This window comes from Torulaspora delbrueckii, chromosome 3 (genome assembly GCF_000243375.1).
Source record: "Torulaspora delbrueckii CBS 1146 chromosome 3, complete genome".
In the NCBI taxonomy this organism is placed as follows: Eukaryota; Fungi; Ascomycota; class Saccharomycetes; order Saccharomycetales; family Saccharomycetaceae; genus Torulaspora; species Torulaspora delbrueckii.
This window is the reverse complement of record NC_016503.1, coordinates 769,785-786,738: the sequence shown is the minus strand read 5'-3', so window position 1 is coordinate 786,738 and position 16,954 is coordinate 769,785. Positions and strand designations below refer to the sequence as shown.

Genomic DNA, 16,954 nt, shown 5'->3' with positions numbered 1-16,954 from the left:
TCAACACGATAACGCAGTTTTATAGATCATCACCAGATACATATCTAATCTACACTCAACCCCACCCAGAATACCCTTACTCAAGATGGTGTTTGTTTGTTTTTCCTCCCTAATCCTGAATCCATTCCGATTCCGACTCTGTAGGGAGTAACAACCAGAGAACTCCTTGTTTCTATCTATTTCTCTTTTTTTCATCCGCTCTTTATCGCAACCATGGGAGAACGAAACGACCAACGAAACGACCAACGAAACCAAGAAAAATTAAGAAAATGGGCCGTTTCGTTACCCAGCACGACCACCCATGAAAATCCCGCAACGCCATAGTGGGCTGCTCTCTGTATGTATAGCTAGCTGTGTGTGTAAGTTATGTGTGGCTCTACTTTCAGTTTTGTCCCTCCCGCTTCACCCCCCCTGGTCGGCTTGGCCGTTTGTCGCTTCTCGGCTCTTCCAATAGCTGGGTGCTATACTCTAACTGTCCGTACTACTTGTCTCGTCCCTCTCAATTTGGAGAAATTCCGGCGCATGCGCTCGTCTCGGTGTCCCAGCGTGGAGACAAACAGCCAGGCGGACAGACAGACAGACAGAGTTTAGATAGTAGAACTCACCTCACCTCGATAAAACGGACCTTCAAAAAACAAACCCTGTAATATAGTATAGTTCTTACTATACCAGTGTAGGTTTTTTTTTTTTTCGTTTGGTATAGTTTAGTACTGCTTGCAAGCAAAGCATACAGGTCGTTAGCACAGATGAATGAACCGGCTGAGGCTTCGCTATCTCGTTCCAGTACCAGATCGACAGCTTATACTACATGCCCTCCTTCGCCAACTTTGAGCGATTCCAATAGCTCTCTCATATTTGAACGTAATGTGGAGGACCCTTGTTTGATGACACAGGCTCATTCGCCACAGGAAGGTTTCTCCAAGCACGGTAGTACTACCAGTTTACTATCTCGTCACAACAGCAACCAGTTCCCAGGGCTCAGGTCACGTGGTTCGACTGCTACGATACCACACTCACCTCTTATGGAGGGCCAGTCACCAGAGTACGTTATGCCAAGTTTAGATCATCGACGCACTTTGGAGAACTTTGTGGCTCCTGCGCTGGATGCTGGATGTTGTGTTGTGACGGACGATAACGCGGATTTGGATGATATGGATATTGTTTATATGAAGAGGCCCTCTACGATGGGGCTTGATATGGCATTGGGGCGTACAAAGAGTAATTCGAGTTCTACTATAACTTCGGCAAATCAAGATACCCAACAAACCGTTCCACAACTTTCGTTATCACGGTCGTATTCGAATTCCACTAATAATGATCATACCAGGACCCTACGGTTCTATTCGTATGCGGATATGTTATCAGATGAAATGGCTCAGACAAGTCCAAATCCAGGGCGCAAACCTTCACTGGGTTATTCGCTCTCTTCTTCTCATATAAAATCCAGTCCACAACAGAGGCCCTCCGTGGTTACTAATTTTTCCAATCCTTTCATTAAACGCCGTGATTCAGCAACGGCAACACAAGGAGGTTCAAAATTAACAAGGCGTTATTCAAACACTTTACTCTCGCGTTCTCCTCCTCAGCCAAGGGCTGCTTCTCAGAGACAAGGTAACCGCTCCGCGAGGTCAAATTTCCACGTAGATTCGAGCGGCAGCGATGAGCTGTCTACGGATGAAGACGAAGATCCACACCATCAGTCACTGCCCCCGCCTGCATCGCAACCCCCAGCACAACTAATGGGTCCCCGGATCTCCCGTGCAAACACGCAGGGCAGCAGCTCGGCGGGTTGTTCACCGCTGTTTGTAGCTCGCTCGTACTCCAATACGGGGCCTCCCGCAAGTCTGGGTTCACCATCAATAATAAGAAGACGTGAGAGTTCCGGGATCTATCCACAACCTTCCATCAATAACGTGCTAATGCACGACGATACTTTGCAGGTAGAAAAAGTTGGCGAAGTGCTCAAGAGAAGGGCCAGTAATAGGAAGGACAACCTGTAGCTGTGTGTTTTAATTTTAGGCGTTTATCTACTATATAAGAAAAATCTTACAAATAATCCTTACGTGCAGCAGTGCGTACAAACCTTCTCAATTGCCATTCAACGTCAGCGTCCTTGTTATCCAATGTACCCAATCTTAGTTCGAACAGTCGCATTTCGAAACGAGGCCCAACTTCGGCGATTTCAACTCCTTCTCGCGTACGCACGTAAACGTGTTGTCTTACACTGATGAAATCACCACGATTGGCAAACGTTATAACACGGGGGGAGTCTTTCTTTGGACCGGGTGGGAATAAATGTTTTAGGATACTTTCCACACGCTTGCCCAGTGGCGTGGTGAAATTTTCAAAGATCATATGTGGATTCACTTCACTCTGGTTCCCACTGTTTAAGATATCGTGTCTTAGCACGACGTTGTGTAGTGTGAAATATGCAGTGGGGCCGTGTGGGAAATGTGATACTGTTAGTGATGTTGGGACACCTCGATGCTCGTGCAGGATCACCAAGTCTGAGGTCCCTGATTTGACACAAGCGCTCACTAGGTTTGGCATGATGTAGTTACCACGGTTCAATCGCACTGCCGTTGGGAACAGTAGCTTGATCTCTTTTGCAAACTGCGATAGTCTTGTGCTAGGGTCTCTGGATGTAGTCACGATGATTCTGGGATCGCTTATACCACTCGTTGCCGCATACTCGTCATCTACCAGGTCCTCCGTCTCTCCTGCACCAGCGGTCTGGTCGTATCTGAAATCCTTTTGCAGTTGTTCATCTTCTGCCAACTCTTTTGGTAGTGGTTTCCCTTGTGCTAATGCATTCTTTATAATTTCTCGCTTTTGTTGCAGTTGAGTCTCTTGTAACTCCTGCGCTTTACGGTACAAGTATTCCTTCCTTTCACGAGCCTGTCTTCTAAGCATCTTTGATCTCTTGATGGCTCTTGATGGCTCATCGCATCTCATCGCAGCTCATCGCTGAAATTTTTCATATTTGAATTTTAAAAAGCTTTGAACACAGCTCGCTCACTACGATTGGTTGTGTCTATTAAGTTTTATTAAAGGTTAAATGATTAAAGATTTCGTTGTGAATACGCCCGGGACATCTTCTCTTCCTCTGAGATTTCCATCCTGGTCTTGATGAAAGTATTGTTTCTGTTCTTCGAAGGTATGTCCATCGACTCCCTCCTTGTAGCTCTTCTTTGTAATTCGTGTACCGGTGAGCCTCGTGAGTCCTGTGAACTTGCTGCAGCGGCCATCGCTAACCTTTGCTGGTGAATGTTGTTCGGTAAGAACATATGTGTAGAGAGTGCCGTCGGAAGAATCGTCTGTGCCGCGGGTGGTGCATTCGACTGGCCATGTGGTTGAACAACATCGTTCTTGTCCGGTGGTGTCACTGACCCCACGGCTGTCACGTTGCTAGTCCCCAGAATCGGTCTTGTATTGTTGTTTTGAGCAACATTATTCGATATTGCAACGAACGGAGTGGTCTTATTTTTGGAATTAACATTGGACTGCTCGTTGAGGAATAGCCCACTTAATAGGCTTCGTTTTATTGGATCCTGCGATGACGCAGAGTTGGGTGTAACGTTCCCTGAGGAGTGATTCGGGTTTTTACCAAGCAATAGCTTGTCCCATTGCTTTCTATAGTACTGATCTTCTTCGTCATCGTCATTCACATCATCATCGTCCTCATAAATTGGGGAATCGTCATCCCAATCAGAATCATCGTCATCATCATCCTCTTCACTGCTGAAAAACATACTGTTATGACTACTGGATATTGCCGCGTGGTCATTAGTCTTTGGTTTACCAAATAACGACTCCTGCCGCGACGGTAGCGGTTTGCGTAACGTGGTGGTCGATCCATTATGCTTATCAGGCTCCGGTGATGGAGTCGATTCGATGTAGAATGTGTTTTTTTCGCCTTCTTCAAGCCTGCTCTTTACCTTTCTTGCAATAGCTGGGTTCTTCGGTGTAATGACTGTATTAGGTTCAAACCCTTTCACTATCGTTTGTGGATCCTCTTTCTTACTCCTTTGACGATTGATGTGACTTAATGCGCTCGTCGATTTATGCTGCTTGGTACCTGTAAACAGTGAACCGTTGTTACTATGCGGTACCTTTTGATTACTACCAGCGGTATTCGCCTTACTCAAAGGCTCCATTCGCGGCACCGCATGTTTCTTGGGAACCGTAGTAGATCGCAGACTAGATGTGGAGTTTTGTGATGGAGTCTTACTCAACTGCTGATTCATAGGTTGTCTATTCGTTATAGGGTTCAACACATAATACAAGTTTTTCACACCTTCGCGTTTCTTAGACTTGTTGATATCCTTATCCCTCAACAATGCCTTATTCATAATCCTCCAACTGAGATTGTGTAACCTCTCCCCCTGCTCAACCGCTTTGGCACATTTCGTCAACGAAACATAAAGGTCCAAAGAGTCAAACAGATGTAATCTCTCCGGTGTGAATAAATTAGGTGCCACTTTTAAATATTTGTCATCAACTGCACCGCTCATCGGTCCCTGAGAACTCGTTTCACGTCTGTTGCCCTCAGACATCACTGGCAACTTATTCTTCTTTTCTCGTGTATCAATTTTGTAAGTTCAACTTTCCTACTATGGATCATTGAAGTTCGCTTCCACTAAAGAGAAACTAGTACATATCAATGTGGCTAATAAGGACAGTTATCGCTTCACCTATCGACCGAACAAAGGTTGCTGCCTGATCTCTCCTTCAGGCATGACATGAACTGACTTCATACAATTCAGGTCATTTGAATTATGCCGAAAAAGAAAGCCGCAACATCTCGAGATCATAGCCCGTTTTGCGTGACGCTCCATACAAACAAAGTTCAAAACTCATTAGATAGTGATGTTTCAGTCGTTAAGAGTATATGGATATAGTATTATGTATTCCCTAGGACGAGCGGCTTACTCCTCAATCAGTTGCTCTTGCTCCACTAGGTCGCTATCTCCAGTCTTTTCTTGGGTCTTGGAACGGGCTTTGTTGGCAGCACTTTGAGCCTTACCGGCTACATTTTGAGAGACTCTCACCACGTCGTCTGCACTACTCCAGAACTTGGCAGATGTCTTGTCAGACCAGTCTGCTAATGTTTTCTTGGCAGATTCGTAGTTCTTCGTAGCATCATCGTAAGCTTTTTGAGCTTCTTCTGATACTTCGTTGGTCTTTTCTTTACTAGCGTTCCACCACTTGCTACCCTTGTCCTCAGCGGTCTTCTTGGTCTCTTGAAGCTTGTTCCATGCGTCGTCTACTGCCTTGGAAGCTTCTTCACGTGATCTAGGAATTGTTCTGTTGTAAGCTTTTTTACTCTCTTCCAACTCATCCTGAGCGAATTGAGCGGCACTCTCACCCCATCCGGCTAACCCTTGAGCAGCCCTTTTTGCCACTCGTTCTTCAGATTCGGGTGACTTGTGCGTATTGAACCAACCTTCTTCCTTGAATTTTTTCAATTCATCGAGTCTTCTCTGGGCTTCACTTGGTCCGATTTGCTTGGATCTCAACTGGTCCTCGATTTGTTGTTCGCTAAAGAATTGTGCGTTTTCACCGAATCCGGCAAGAGATCTGCTGTTAGCGGTACGGTCAACGTCATCTGTTTCGTCACCTGGAACAGAGGTGCCCTTCAACCATTTGAAGAATCCTCCTTCTTTTCTGATCTTTTCATCTTGTTCATCTAGCTTGTTGGAAATATCGTTGAAATTGTCCTTGGCATACTTAGCGTATTCGTCAGAAGCTTTTTGCAACTCTTGCTTTTTCTGCTGAATGATTTTCTTATAATCATCCACTTGTTGTTTCAACTTCGAGTCCCCAGAGTCGAATAAACCTTTCTTCGACTCGTTATACTGTTCCAAAAGATTGTTGAATTGCTTGTTGGCCTTATCGTACTCTCCAATTGCAATAGCTTTAGCTCTCTCAGCCTCACCAAATCCGTAGTTGAAGATCGACTTGGAAGTCTCCTTAGCACCTTCTGCCATTTCTCTACCTTTTTGCTTAGCATTTGGCACAGTCTGGTCAGCCTTGTGAGCCACCCCACGCAAGGCATCCTTGATACTCTGAGTATCCTCAGCGACGCCTTCCTTGATTCTATCCCAGCCCTTTGAGACGTCATAAGTAGCATCATCCACCACTTCATTCACACCACGTCTCTGACGACTAGCCTCTTCATGCAAGTTTCTTTGCAACTCGTTGGTCATCTCTGTGGCCTTAGTCTGGCCATATTCCTTCTGGTCCTTCAACCATTTGGCTGTGTCGTCCTTACTCTGCTGGATATCCCTGCCCAGTGCGGATGCCTGCTCCTTAACACCAGTTACCGGCTGGCGTGCCTGCGTGGGAGGAATCAACGCCTGTCTCTGTCTCTCATTCTGTTGCTGATACTCATACAACATATAACCTGCAGCTGCAGCTGCAGCACCTCCAATTAACAATCTCGATGACATTTTCTTTCAAATTTCTCTATGTCTCTATTTCTCTGAGGAACGAACAACAACCATCGTAAGTTGTCCCCAAATTTCCCTTCTCTTTATATGCTCATTCAATGGCTCGATACGCCGATCAGAAATCGCCCCTAAATTGCGGTTCCGACTTTGGATGTTCCTGAACTCCGCCTTTTTTTGCTGTCTGCGCAAGGTCAAACATAATAATACCTAATACTGGGCCAAGAGAAGCCGAACACCAGCAATTATAGTTTGCATAACAACATTGGCAAGTCACATATGCCCCCCAGGTGAACAAATTTGGGACTTACAACGTACTAACGCACCAAGGGAGCAGGGCCCATGATGGCGAGCCCACCTTCCTATTCACGTAGAGTAGAAGAGATGGAAGGCCCGATACTTACCATCCAATGCAACAATATATGAACATGATGTGTTTAGCTCGGTTGAAGTCCCTGTCGAACACGAAAGAGCAGATTGCACTGTCTAGAGATTTTGGCCGAGCCGAGATCTTGGAGGTGAAAAATCACTAGCACCATGGAACTGATCTGCCTTCATCGACATACGATCGTGAAAAGAGTGGTGGACCATTGTTGGCGTGCTACACCTTGGTTTTCTGGTCAATTTGTTGCAGTTGTGGTAGTAAAACTTGGGTTAAAACAATGTCATAGGAATTGCGCGAAAAGAGAGCAAATATCTTGCGCACATCCTGAATGATATGCTAAATCTTTTTGTGTTTATAGCCTTTCGATGGTTTGGCTTATTGTGAGATCTAAGCTTCGCTAATTTCGACTGTAGCTCCGTCGAGCGACGAGTTTTAGCTTTTCGATTTGGACGACGATAGCATTCTTACCAATTTCGGTTGTGATAGGCCCTGAGTCGTAACAGATCAGTAAAGTTCCGAACTCCAGGGTCTATAGCAGGTTGCTCGTGAAAACAACTATACCCTAGTCTCATTGTGCCTTGAATCTCCTGGCGACTGTTCGGGAGGCCGCTCTGCAGCACGCATCTTCGAGGAATAGAATATCAGTCCATGAACCTATTTGCCTCCTGTTCCAATACTTCTTTAGCAACGAAAGCTTTTGAACTGGTGACTTTTTGTTCTGAACTACAAATTAAAAAGGACCTGATCATCTTGGATTTGGCCATATTGATGTCAAGTTTTGACCAACTCGCGCAGCGATTCGTCCCTTAATCATAGTTATGTTACTGAAACCGTCGATTAGGTGGTCCTAAAAAAACATGTGGGTATTCTTGTTAAGCAAACTCTGACGTTGATTTTCTAAGTTCGTTGTCATCCCATCGTAATGCAACTTCAACGCTCTGTAATAAATGTAACGCTGGCACCTAAGCCAATTCTAAAGTGCCTCATTCTGAGAAATAGCTGGTAGTCCCTTCTTTGGCTGGTGCCTGGGGGTATCTTACCACGGAATTTCACGAGTAAGATGTGATCTACTGACTAAATTTTTAGCCGCCGTTGGCAGCACCGTATTCAGGCCCCGTTGCTTGGAAAGGCTAGGAGCATCTTCATTGCAAGAAAGCAAAGAGATAGTTTCCTTTAAGGTTGCCCTCTTCTCAACTTGGATTTGAATAGATTTGGTCATTGTGTAATTTGCTGGCTTACTGGGATTGATATCAGTAAACGAGGCTACGCTAGGAGTTTGAACCAGAAAAACATTCTTTCTCATTATATATATCTTACTATGTAAATATCCGTCAATGTGTAGTACAGTTACTAGACTCTTCACTATCAGGAGTTCCAGGATCCTCGTAATATCTTCTCTTTTTGCTCCTGTTCCCTGTCTCTTCATTTCTCATCAAATCATCGAAATCGGGTAACAAATTACTCAAGACATGTTCTTCCATCTCTATGCAATCATCAACCCGTTCGCACACGTCTTTATCTTCTGCAGTGACCTGTTTCTTTACGTTTGGATCTTCGTCCAGTACTTGCTTCAATTTCGTTACGGTTTCCGATGCCAAAGTTTCGGGGAATTCCACTTGGAACTGGATGTACAGATTACCATACCCTTCAGGTGCCCTCTTTTCCTCGTATCGAGGCATTCCAAGGTTCTCTATGCTCTTAAAATGGTTTGGTTTGATAAGTTCACCTGGGAGGATCGTAACGTTTATGAGTTTACCGTTTGGATGCCCGTCGATACTCAATTTTCCTCCACAAAGACTTGTAACCAATGGAATCTTACAGTTTCGTACCATGAGGTCACATCCATTCCTATTGACTCTTTGAAATTTCGGATCCTTGATCTGAATTATTGTGATTATAACATCGCCAGGAATCACGGTCTCGTTACCAAATCTAGTCTTTATCACTTCATCAGCTTCACCAGGTAGGATAATTTGCTGTCCTTGGCACATACCAGGTTTCACCTCTACGTCAAAGATCTTCCTCTCTCTGATACAACCTTCGCCTTCACAATCTCTGCATACGTCACTGTCTTTTGTAAAAGTACCCATACCGTTACAGTCTGAGCATGTCTGTGTCCAAGTTTGCATCATAGGCCCCATCTGTCTCGATCTCGACTGTTGTCCCCGACCTCGACATGCCTTACAAGTTCGTACTTTCATACTGCCACGTCCCTTGCACGCCTTGCACACCCGCCTGCGGTTGAGGCCCAGTTTGGTATTCTTACCCTCGTAAAGTGAAGAAAGCGTGCATTTCAAATCGTGTTTGATATCAGGACCATGGTCCATTGATTTTTTCGTTTTTTTACCCCCAAATGACGGCGAAGACATCTTATCAAAGAAGCTTGCAAACAGATCCCCAGCAGACATACCCATGCCCATTCCCATCGGTGATCCCGTGTTAAAAAAAGACGACATCACAGGATCTTCCTGGGGCATAGACTGCTGGATAGCATTCTCATCAATAGTTCCATACTGATCGTAGAGTGATCGCTTCTTCTCATCAATCAGTATTTCATATGCTTCATTGACTTCTAAAAACTTGGATTTCGATTCTTCAGAATGATTGTTTTTATCTGGATGATGTTTCAAAGCCAAAAGTCTATAAGCTTTACGAATCTCCACAGCACTAGCCTCCGGTGAAACGTTCAACACATCATAAAGTCTAGTGTCTTTGACCATCTTAAATTAGTTATCTCCGTTAAACACTTAAACCTCTTCTTCTCTAGATCCCTAAGCAGTCAAGCCTCTCCTATTCTTCTCCACAGTGTTCAGTCATCTAACTTAACTCTTGGAGTCTGTGAAGAGCTTTCAGACAAGATATGTATTGTAACTTTTATCTATCAATGCTTTTATTTCCTGGAGTTATAACTTTCTTCGCGTTTGCCCTTTTTTCCATCTTTTTCGATGGAATTCGCCAAGTCATCTATTTCTCTAAGTTCGAAAATTAAGAGCGATGAGCTTTTATAGTGTATAGTCGACGGATCAGCTGACGCCAACGACATCAATGACATCGGTCAAACCATTACATCTGGTCAATTCGATCCTACCACTCCATTATGATCTACAGTTGGAATTATGTCCTTCCAAGGTGAACTTTAAAGCGACAGAGATTATAGATTTTAAGCCAGGTACGCAAGGCGAGGGTCTACTACAAAGATTTGAACTGCACTCTAGGGATCTGGTTATTCTGAGCGCTACCCTTAATGATGATATTGCTGTAAAAGTTAGTTATGACAAAGAGAATCAATTAGCCCTTTTCAATCTTGACCAACCTGTTGATGTATTAACTATGGAACGCATACAATTGACCTTGAAATACATCGGTAAAATAAAGACCATCAAAACTCGGGAGGATGAAACTTCTGGTGTGTTCAAGACAAATTTTATGAACCAAGAAACAGGATTGTCCGATAATTTCGTTGTTGCGACTCATTGTCAGCCTTCTTATGCGAGAAGTATTTTCCCATGTGTCGATGAGCCTTCTTGGAAGACCACATTTCAATTGAGCATTAAAACTTTACAAAAATATGAAGTTGTCTCCAACGTTGGCCAGCTCTCCTCGGTGGCAGATGATAACCAAGATTATAAGACTGTTAGATTTGGGGTCACCCCTTTGATGTCAACTTCGGTTTTCGGATTTGTACTTGGTGATCTTGAGCATAGTACTTCTCAGGCTACTATGACTCACTCTAGTAGGAGAATTCCCATCAGTGTTTATTCTCCAATGAACATAGGCGATTCAATCTTCTGTCTCGATATTGTTCAGAAATACCTGCCTCTTCTGGAAGAATATTTCAAAGCAGACTATCCGTTGGACAAGCTAGATTTTGTCCTGCTGCCATTCCTGACGGATATGGCGATGGAGAACTTTGGTATGATATTTGTGCAAATGAACCACTTACTGTTGCCTCCCAGCATGCTCGCAGATGCCAAAACCAGAGAGCAGGTTCAGCAGCTAGTTGTCCACGAATTGGTTCACCAATGGATGGGTAACTTCATCTCATTTGAATCGTGGGAATACCTTTGGTTCAACGAAGCTTTCGCTACGTGGTGTGCGTGTGTTTTACTTGAACATACCGGCGATATACCAAACTACTGGACATCCAGCGAATATTTACAGAACCAAGTTGAGAACACGATGCGTACTGACGCCAAAATTGAGACTTTGAGTATATCTGCCATTTCTAAAAAAAATACTACAAGCTTAACCTCTCAGACACATGATTTCTTCGACCCTCATTCTTACATGAAGGGAATCGCGATCCTTAGATCAATGCAAGTGTGCATAGGTGATGAATTGTTCCGTTCAGCTCTACAAGAGATTTTCCAAGAAGCAAGATTTCACGCTAAACCTATCAAGCCCATTGACATTTTTGTGCGCATGGGTGTTTTGTTAAAATCTGAGAATATTGCTCACTTCTTCACTTCTCTGTGCCAGACACCTGGCTTGCCTGTGGTTAGTGTTGAAATAGTCAAATCGGAATCTGCAATCACTACGCGGCTAACTCAGCACAGGTTGCTGACTGCGAAACAAAAGAATTTGGAAGATGTTCCATACCATGTTCCACTTCTCATTCAATTACCAGATGGTAAAATAGATCAGAAGAATGTTCTTTTGACCGACAGATCAACTACTCTGAACTACCCAATCGTCGTCTGCAATCATGATGCTCAAGGTTTCTACAGGGTATCGTACGAATCTATGGAGTGCTATGATCAAATCAACAAAGAAGTCGCGCTAGGGAAACTGTCAGCGATAGATCTCGTCAAGGTTTTCAGCGATCTTTCATTTTTCGTCGAACATAGTGCAAAAAACATCCACATGGTGGGGCTCTACAGTCTTTTGAAGAATCTGGCGTCGAACGAAATGGATTTGGAGAAGAACAAAGAATATTGGGCTGGACTTTGTGAAGGATTGAAAATCTTAGACCTGCCAAAGTTGAAGAGCCTCAAGTATAACTGTGCTTCTTCAGAGATACTTGATTTTAAGGCAGGTATTCTCAAACCGTTAGCCAACAAAATCAATAGAATGAACTTCAAGAACCCTGATCAGTATCAGCTTGAAGTCATGTCTCAACTGAAGACATTGAAGAAGAATTAGAATGCGCCCTGTATATATTTACCCTTTATAAAGCCAATTCATCATATCCGCCAGTGGAGTTACTGAATTTTCAGCTGCATTTTCGCAAAGATGACAATCTTGTGTCTACGCTTCTCAATGACGACTTGGTAGAAGTTTTATGCCTGAGATTCCCTATTGATATGTCATTATTACCTGCGGCTAAGTCTGTCTGTGCCAGGGATAGTCTTAACTGGATTCTCTGAGCTATTACAAGTGACAAATATTCTCTCCATAAGTCGTGGATTGCTCCAGATTCCGGGGCGTTCTGTCTTCGCCTCCTACTTCGTAGTGACGAGGGGCAAGTGTTGGATCTTCCTATCTGCGAATTTCTGGGTATCGTCGTCTGTCTTTTCGGAAGTTTGCTTCTCACATAATGTTGGACTGGAACTTCAAATGCAGCGCTAATGCCTGGATAACGTCTTGTGATATTATTAGGTCGATATAGTACGACCTTCTTAGAGGATATGATATCTACTGGATCAAATGACTGCAGATCAGCATAACTCAGGACTGCATTCAGCCCAGCTCTATTCCTTGTATTTTTGGCACTCGTGCGCAATCGTTTGTAGCTGGAACGTCTCTTAAAGAAACCTCTGTGAAAGATAAAACCTCTTTTTTTCCTTTGTTGGTTCAATTCCGTTTTACTGGTAAAATCTGTCCTTTTCAAACTTGCATGGCTTCTTATGGAGTTTGATCGATCAATGCTTGGGAGGGTGTCACTCGACTGCCTATATCGATCCCACTGGATAAAATGGCCCAAATCAAAGTTCTCATGTGAGTCGACTCTTGTACGTCTATTAGCCGTGGTTGTATGCCACTCAAAATTGCTAGGCACTTTGGGGGAAGCCTGAGGGCTCATTAGCCTATTGATAACTGGTGTCAAAATTTCACTGGGTTCTTGTGGCAGCGTATAACCATCACTATCGACAGCCAAACCGCTGATGGGAAGTGATCTTGAAGGTGAGCTAGAGTGAAGTGGACTCGAGTCACTCACGGTGGGTCTGTGTGGAGCACCAGAACTGAGATCGCAAACTCGCAGGCGATCGTCCACCAATATCATCGGTATAACGGGATTGCTTCAAGACCTATAGCCATCTGGACCAAATAAGAGGGCCATTCTCACTATTTTAGGAACTCTTCCGTGCCTTTAAGCTTTTGATAGAACTGTTTTCAAGATCAGAGCTCTCAAACCAGCCATCTTATTTTACATCGCTTCCCCCCGGGTTAATTCACTAGGAACTTACAACGCTCAAGAAAGCGAAGGGTCCGGGTCCCATCATGGCGAATCCACCATTTCCTCCATCTAGAGTAGAAGAATGGAAGACGCACCACTTGCCATCAAATGCTCGCTGCAATACGTGAGCATGATGTTTTTCGCTGCGTTGAAGTCCCTGTCGAATACCGAGAAGCACTGTACACAACTATAAATTTTACTAGATCCTAGATCTTGTTTTACATTACCACACTTTGAGCAAGTCTTTGAAGTGTAATCCTCCTCGACCACAACTGCACTTGTACTACGAAACTGTTCTGCCTTCATCGCTACGCGCTCGTTGAAGGAACAGTGAGCCAGAGTTGCCATGCTGGACCTTGATTTTCGGTTCAGCTTGGTGCAGTGATGAAAATTCAATTTGGGGATAAAAACATTGTCATAGGAATTGCATAAGAAGAGAGCTGATTTCTTGTGCATATCTTTTACAATACGCGAGATCTTTTCGTCCAGCCTGTGCAGAGCTTTCCGATGGTTTTGTCTCTTCTTTTGCCTCTTCAACTTGGCCAGTTTAGACTGCAGCTTACGTCGTCGATGCTTCAGTTTTTCGATGCGCACAACCGCATTCTTGCCAATCTCGACGACGTTCTGCCCGGAGTCATAACCAGTCAGGAAAGTCCTTACCCCAGGATCAATGAAGATGAACTTCTCACGCCCTTCCTTCCTGGTGATCTCCTCCCCAACTATGGGAACAATAGGATAATTTTTATTGTGCCTGGTTCTCTGGAGTCGCGAGTCCATTATCAGCTGTTCTGGAAGTCTTTCAGCGGAACGCATCTTCGAAGAGGAAAACACGTCGCAATAGAAGGACCTCTTGTTATTCCAAAATCTCTTGAGCACCGAAAGGTTCTGAGTTCTTGCCTTTCGCGTCTTGAACTTTAATTTAAAGGGCACCCCGGTACTCTTGTACTTGGCCATGTTTGATTGAAGTTTTTGACCAAATCACGAAGCGCCTCATCTTTCAAAGTATAGTGGTATTAGTTGAGCCACTGCTCATGGGGCTCTAGTATATTTGTATCATTATTGGTCAGCAACATCCGCAATGTTTTAATTTTCACAGGTAGGCCCTCACGATGCAACTTCAGTGCTCGGTTATACAGGTACCTCTGGGTCCCGAACCACTTTCTCAATGTTTCCTGTTGGGACGCTGTTGGATACAACCTAACATGCCTGGCTCGCAATATCTCCTTCTCGATGTTGACTTTTGGCGGCAAATCTAGAGAATCGTTAACGAGTGGAGCCTGCTTGTGTTTGACAATCGAGAACCAAGAGTTGGACTCAATATTTTCACCCTCTCTTTTATCCGCCGGCTAAGTCTTGAGGTCAAGACCCCACTGTTGAGATAGCTGAGCAGCCTTCTCATTCCGAAAAGGTTTAGACTCTTTGTTCTTTAATGTTTTCCTTTTCTTTGATTGACTTTGATCTGTGTCGCTCATGATTACTCTGAGTAGAGAATCGATTAATGTGAGCAGCTCGAACTTCTTGGGAATCGTTCCTCTTTTTATACTTTTCAGATCGAGATCGAGTTAGCCGCCGAACACGAAACTCGTCTGAGTCATGACTATTAAAAGCAGAGAACAAACTTCACATCATGGTAATGTTAGTAGTTTCAAGTGTTTCATACAACTGCTACTTAAACTGCAGCTACTTTGGAAGTTTCAAGGTAATCAATCACTTTTTAAATGTGTAACATTCCTGAAACCATTTACTACTTTGGTGAAAACCATGTGTCGTAATTTTCTGCCCAATGCTCGCCTGCCTGGTCTGTTTAGACACGGTGTGCTTGTTTCAGTGAGCTTACAGCTGATCGATAAAATTATACAGTCTCGTCATTACGATATTTATTTATAGAGCGAAATAAAAGGTCTACATCACGATGAGAGCTTACCTTATGGAGATCGCCTCTGTTCGTTCATGGAGCTGAAATAAATATTATTTTTAAAATGTCTTTTTATAAAAATCCTCTATAGATCGAATATTATAGTTAAAATTGAATGGGTATTATTTTTGCTCCTAATAAAAATGATGACTTTTGAGAATGCTATTCTAAGTCTTCTTGATCTTGTCCGTATCACCTGGCTTTTGCTGGAAGATAGTAGTGTCCTTTTCGTGTCTATCTTTTCTTGGTCCGTTGAACCATTTCTTGAAATCTAGCACCGACTTCAACGACCAAACCTTAACTCTCATGATGTAGTAGCAGATACACATGGCGAAGAGGTTGAAGATTATATTGCTTTATTCATTATTAAAAATTACTTTCTTCACTAAAAGTTATCTAACCGAATATTTAAATATTATGAAGATTATATTCTTTAATATCAATATATTTATTAATTTTTTTGGTAATGTCATTAGATAATAATAATTATCTAATATTTAGTCTGATAAAGCTCAAAATGGTTATTTTAATTGGAGCATTCAGTCTAAATTAGATGTTTGGATTAAAAAAAACGAACTAGAGTTAATGAAATTAATTGTTGAATTATATATATATTTAGTAATTTGAAGATAATGTACTCCACATGAAATGCTTTAAAAAGGACAAAAGTGGGTGAACAAGTTGTCATGTAGCATGTGTAGAGGCTCAATAAACGATGGTAACCATCATAAATCGCACCCGCGACAGGGTTCCAAACTTAATGTATATTACCAAGAGCTAGATAAATGCTCGAAAAGAGAGGCAAAAGCCCCAGTACGAATCCTCAACCTGTCAAGACACATAACGCAAAGCCATTGAGCCACAGATGGTCTCATAAAGAACCTCTTCATTCTCATCTTGTCCAATCTCTCTCTCTCTTAAAGCGCGTTCGAGAGATCCCTTGCTACGACTGCTTCTAAATCGGTGGCAACAAGTGGGATTCGATCTTTGTTTGATTTTAACATAAACAAACAACTTACCGTTTACCCCAGTCTCCTTTTTGAAGCGGTTGAGTTATCAATTGAGTCTAGTAACTGTTGTGTGTTAAATCAGGATGGAAAAGATCAGAGAAAAGTTGAACAATTTGAAATTGGAAGCCGAATCGTGGCAGGAGAAGTACGAGGAGTTGAAGGAGCAATACAAGCAGTTGGAACAGGATAGTGTTGAGAAGGAGAACCAAATCAAGTCTTTGACCACTAAAAATCAGCATTTAGAGGATGAAGTCGAGAAATTGGAGACCAACTTGACTGATTCCAAGCAATTGGCCGACGATTCTCACAATTTGAGATCTCACAACGAAAATTACGTCAAAGAAAACCAACAATTAGAGGAAGAGTTGGAAGAAAGCGATGCCAAATTGAAGGAAACTACTGAGAAGTTGAGAGAGACTGACTTGAAGGCCGAACAATTGGAAAGAAAAGTAGTCGCCTTGGAAGATGAAAGGGATGACTGGGAGAAGAAGCACGAAGAAATCTCCACCAAGTATGAAGAGGCCAAGAAGGAATTAGACGAGATCGCCGCTTCTTTGGAAAATTTATAACGGCCCCCGTTACGGCTCCTGCCCCACTCAATTGGGCACCGCTGCTGTTTATAGTTTTCCCGGCGCTTCTGATCATAGCGAAGCTCGCATTTCTCACAGCATAGGGCTCCAATTGGGCTTCATATAACCTGCTTATACAGTATTATATACCATTACCATTGAACTCGAGCTGGTCAGACCAAGTCACGTGCAAAGAGTCTCTCGATTTGAGGCTTCAAATTCGATGACG

The 16,954-nt window shown here is 43.2% G+C and overlaps 9 protein-coding genes across 9 annotated transcripts; 3 read left to right on the top strand and 6 right to left on the bottom strand.

Moving 5' to 3' along the window:
- Positions 1 to 746: 746 nt before the first annotated feature.
- On the top strand, positions 747 to 2,000 carry MLF3 (Mlf3p; the record flags this gene model as incomplete). Its single annotated transcript, XM_003680491.1, has 1 exon — positions 747 to 2,000. One exon carries the CDS (start codon positions 747 to 749, stop codon positions 1,998 to 2,000), a length of 1,254 nt encoding a protein of 417 aa, XP_003680539.1.
- A 46-nt stretch (positions 2,001 to 2,046) lies between these two features.
- Positions 2,047 to 2,913, bottom strand: IMP4 (snoRNA-binding rRNA-processing protein IMP4; the record flags this gene model as incomplete). Its single annotated transcript, XM_003680490.1, has 1 exon — positions 2,047 to 2,913. The coding sequence occupies one exon, from the start codon at positions 2,911 to 2,913 to the stop codon at positions 2,047 to 2,049; it is 867 nt and encodes a 288-aa protein (XP_003680538.1).
- Positions 2,914 to 3,062: 149 nt separating this feature from the next.
- On the bottom strand, positions 3,063 to 4,556 carry MKS1 (Mks1p; the record flags this gene model as incomplete). The annotated part of the gene is made up of 1 exon (XM_003680489.1): positions 3,063 to 4,556. One exon carries the CDS (start codon positions 4,554 to 4,556, stop codon positions 3,063 to 3,065), a length of 1,494 nt encoding a protein of 497 aa, XP_003680537.1.
- Positions 4,557 to 4,928: 372 nt separating this feature from the next.
- OM45 (Om45p) lies at positions 4,929 to 6,452 on the bottom strand (the record flags this gene model as incomplete). Its single annotated transcript, XM_003680488.1, has 1 exon — positions 4,929 to 6,452. The coding sequence occupies one exon, from the start codon at positions 6,450 to 6,452 to the stop codon at positions 4,929 to 4,931; it is 1,524 nt and encodes a 507-aa protein (XP_003680536.1).
- A 1,713-nt stretch (positions 6,453 to 8,165) lies between these two features.
- APJ1 (Apj1p) lies at positions 8,166 to 9,554 on the bottom strand (the record flags this gene model as incomplete). Its single annotated transcript, XM_003680487.1, has 1 exon — positions 8,166 to 9,554. One exon carries the CDS (start codon positions 9,552 to 9,554, stop codon positions 8,166 to 8,168), a length of 1,389 nt encoding a protein of 462 aa, XP_003680535.1.
- Positions 9,555 to 9,879: 325 nt separating this feature from the next.
- TMA108 (Tma108p) lies at positions 9,880 to 11,976 on the top strand (the record flags this gene model as incomplete). The annotated part of the gene is made up of 1 exon (XM_003680486.1): positions 9,880 to 11,976. The coding sequence occupies one exon, from the start codon at positions 9,880 to 9,882 to the stop codon at positions 11,974 to 11,976; it is 2,097 nt and encodes a 698-aa protein (XP_003680534.1).
- Positions 11,977 to 12,046: 70 nt separating this feature from the next.
- On the bottom strand, positions 12,047 to 13,057 carry NIS1 (Nis1p; the record flags this gene model as incomplete). The annotated part of the gene is made up of 1 exon (XM_003680485.1): positions 12,047 to 13,057. The coding sequence occupies one exon, from the start codon at positions 13,055 to 13,057 to the stop codon at positions 12,047 to 12,049; it is 1,011 nt and encodes a 336-aa protein (XP_003680533.1).
- Positions 13,058 to 13,300: 243 nt separating this feature from the next.
- TDEL0C04320 (uncharacterized protein) lies at positions 13,301 to 14,185 on the bottom strand (the record flags this gene model as incomplete). Its single annotated transcript, XM_003680484.1, has 1 exon — positions 13,301 to 14,185. The coding sequence occupies one exon, from the start codon at positions 14,183 to 14,185 to the stop codon at positions 13,301 to 13,303; it is 885 nt and encodes a 294-aa protein (XP_003680532.1).
- Positions 14,186 to 16,239: 2,054 nt separating this feature from the next.
- On the top strand, positions 16,240 to 16,725 carry TPM1 (tropomyosin TPM1; the record flags this gene model as incomplete). Its single annotated transcript, XM_003680483.1, has 1 exon — positions 16,240 to 16,725. One exon carries the CDS (start codon positions 16,240 to 16,242, stop codon positions 16,723 to 16,725), a length of 486 nt encoding a protein of 161 aa, XP_003680531.1.
- Positions 16,726 to 16,954: the final 229 nt, after the last annotated feature.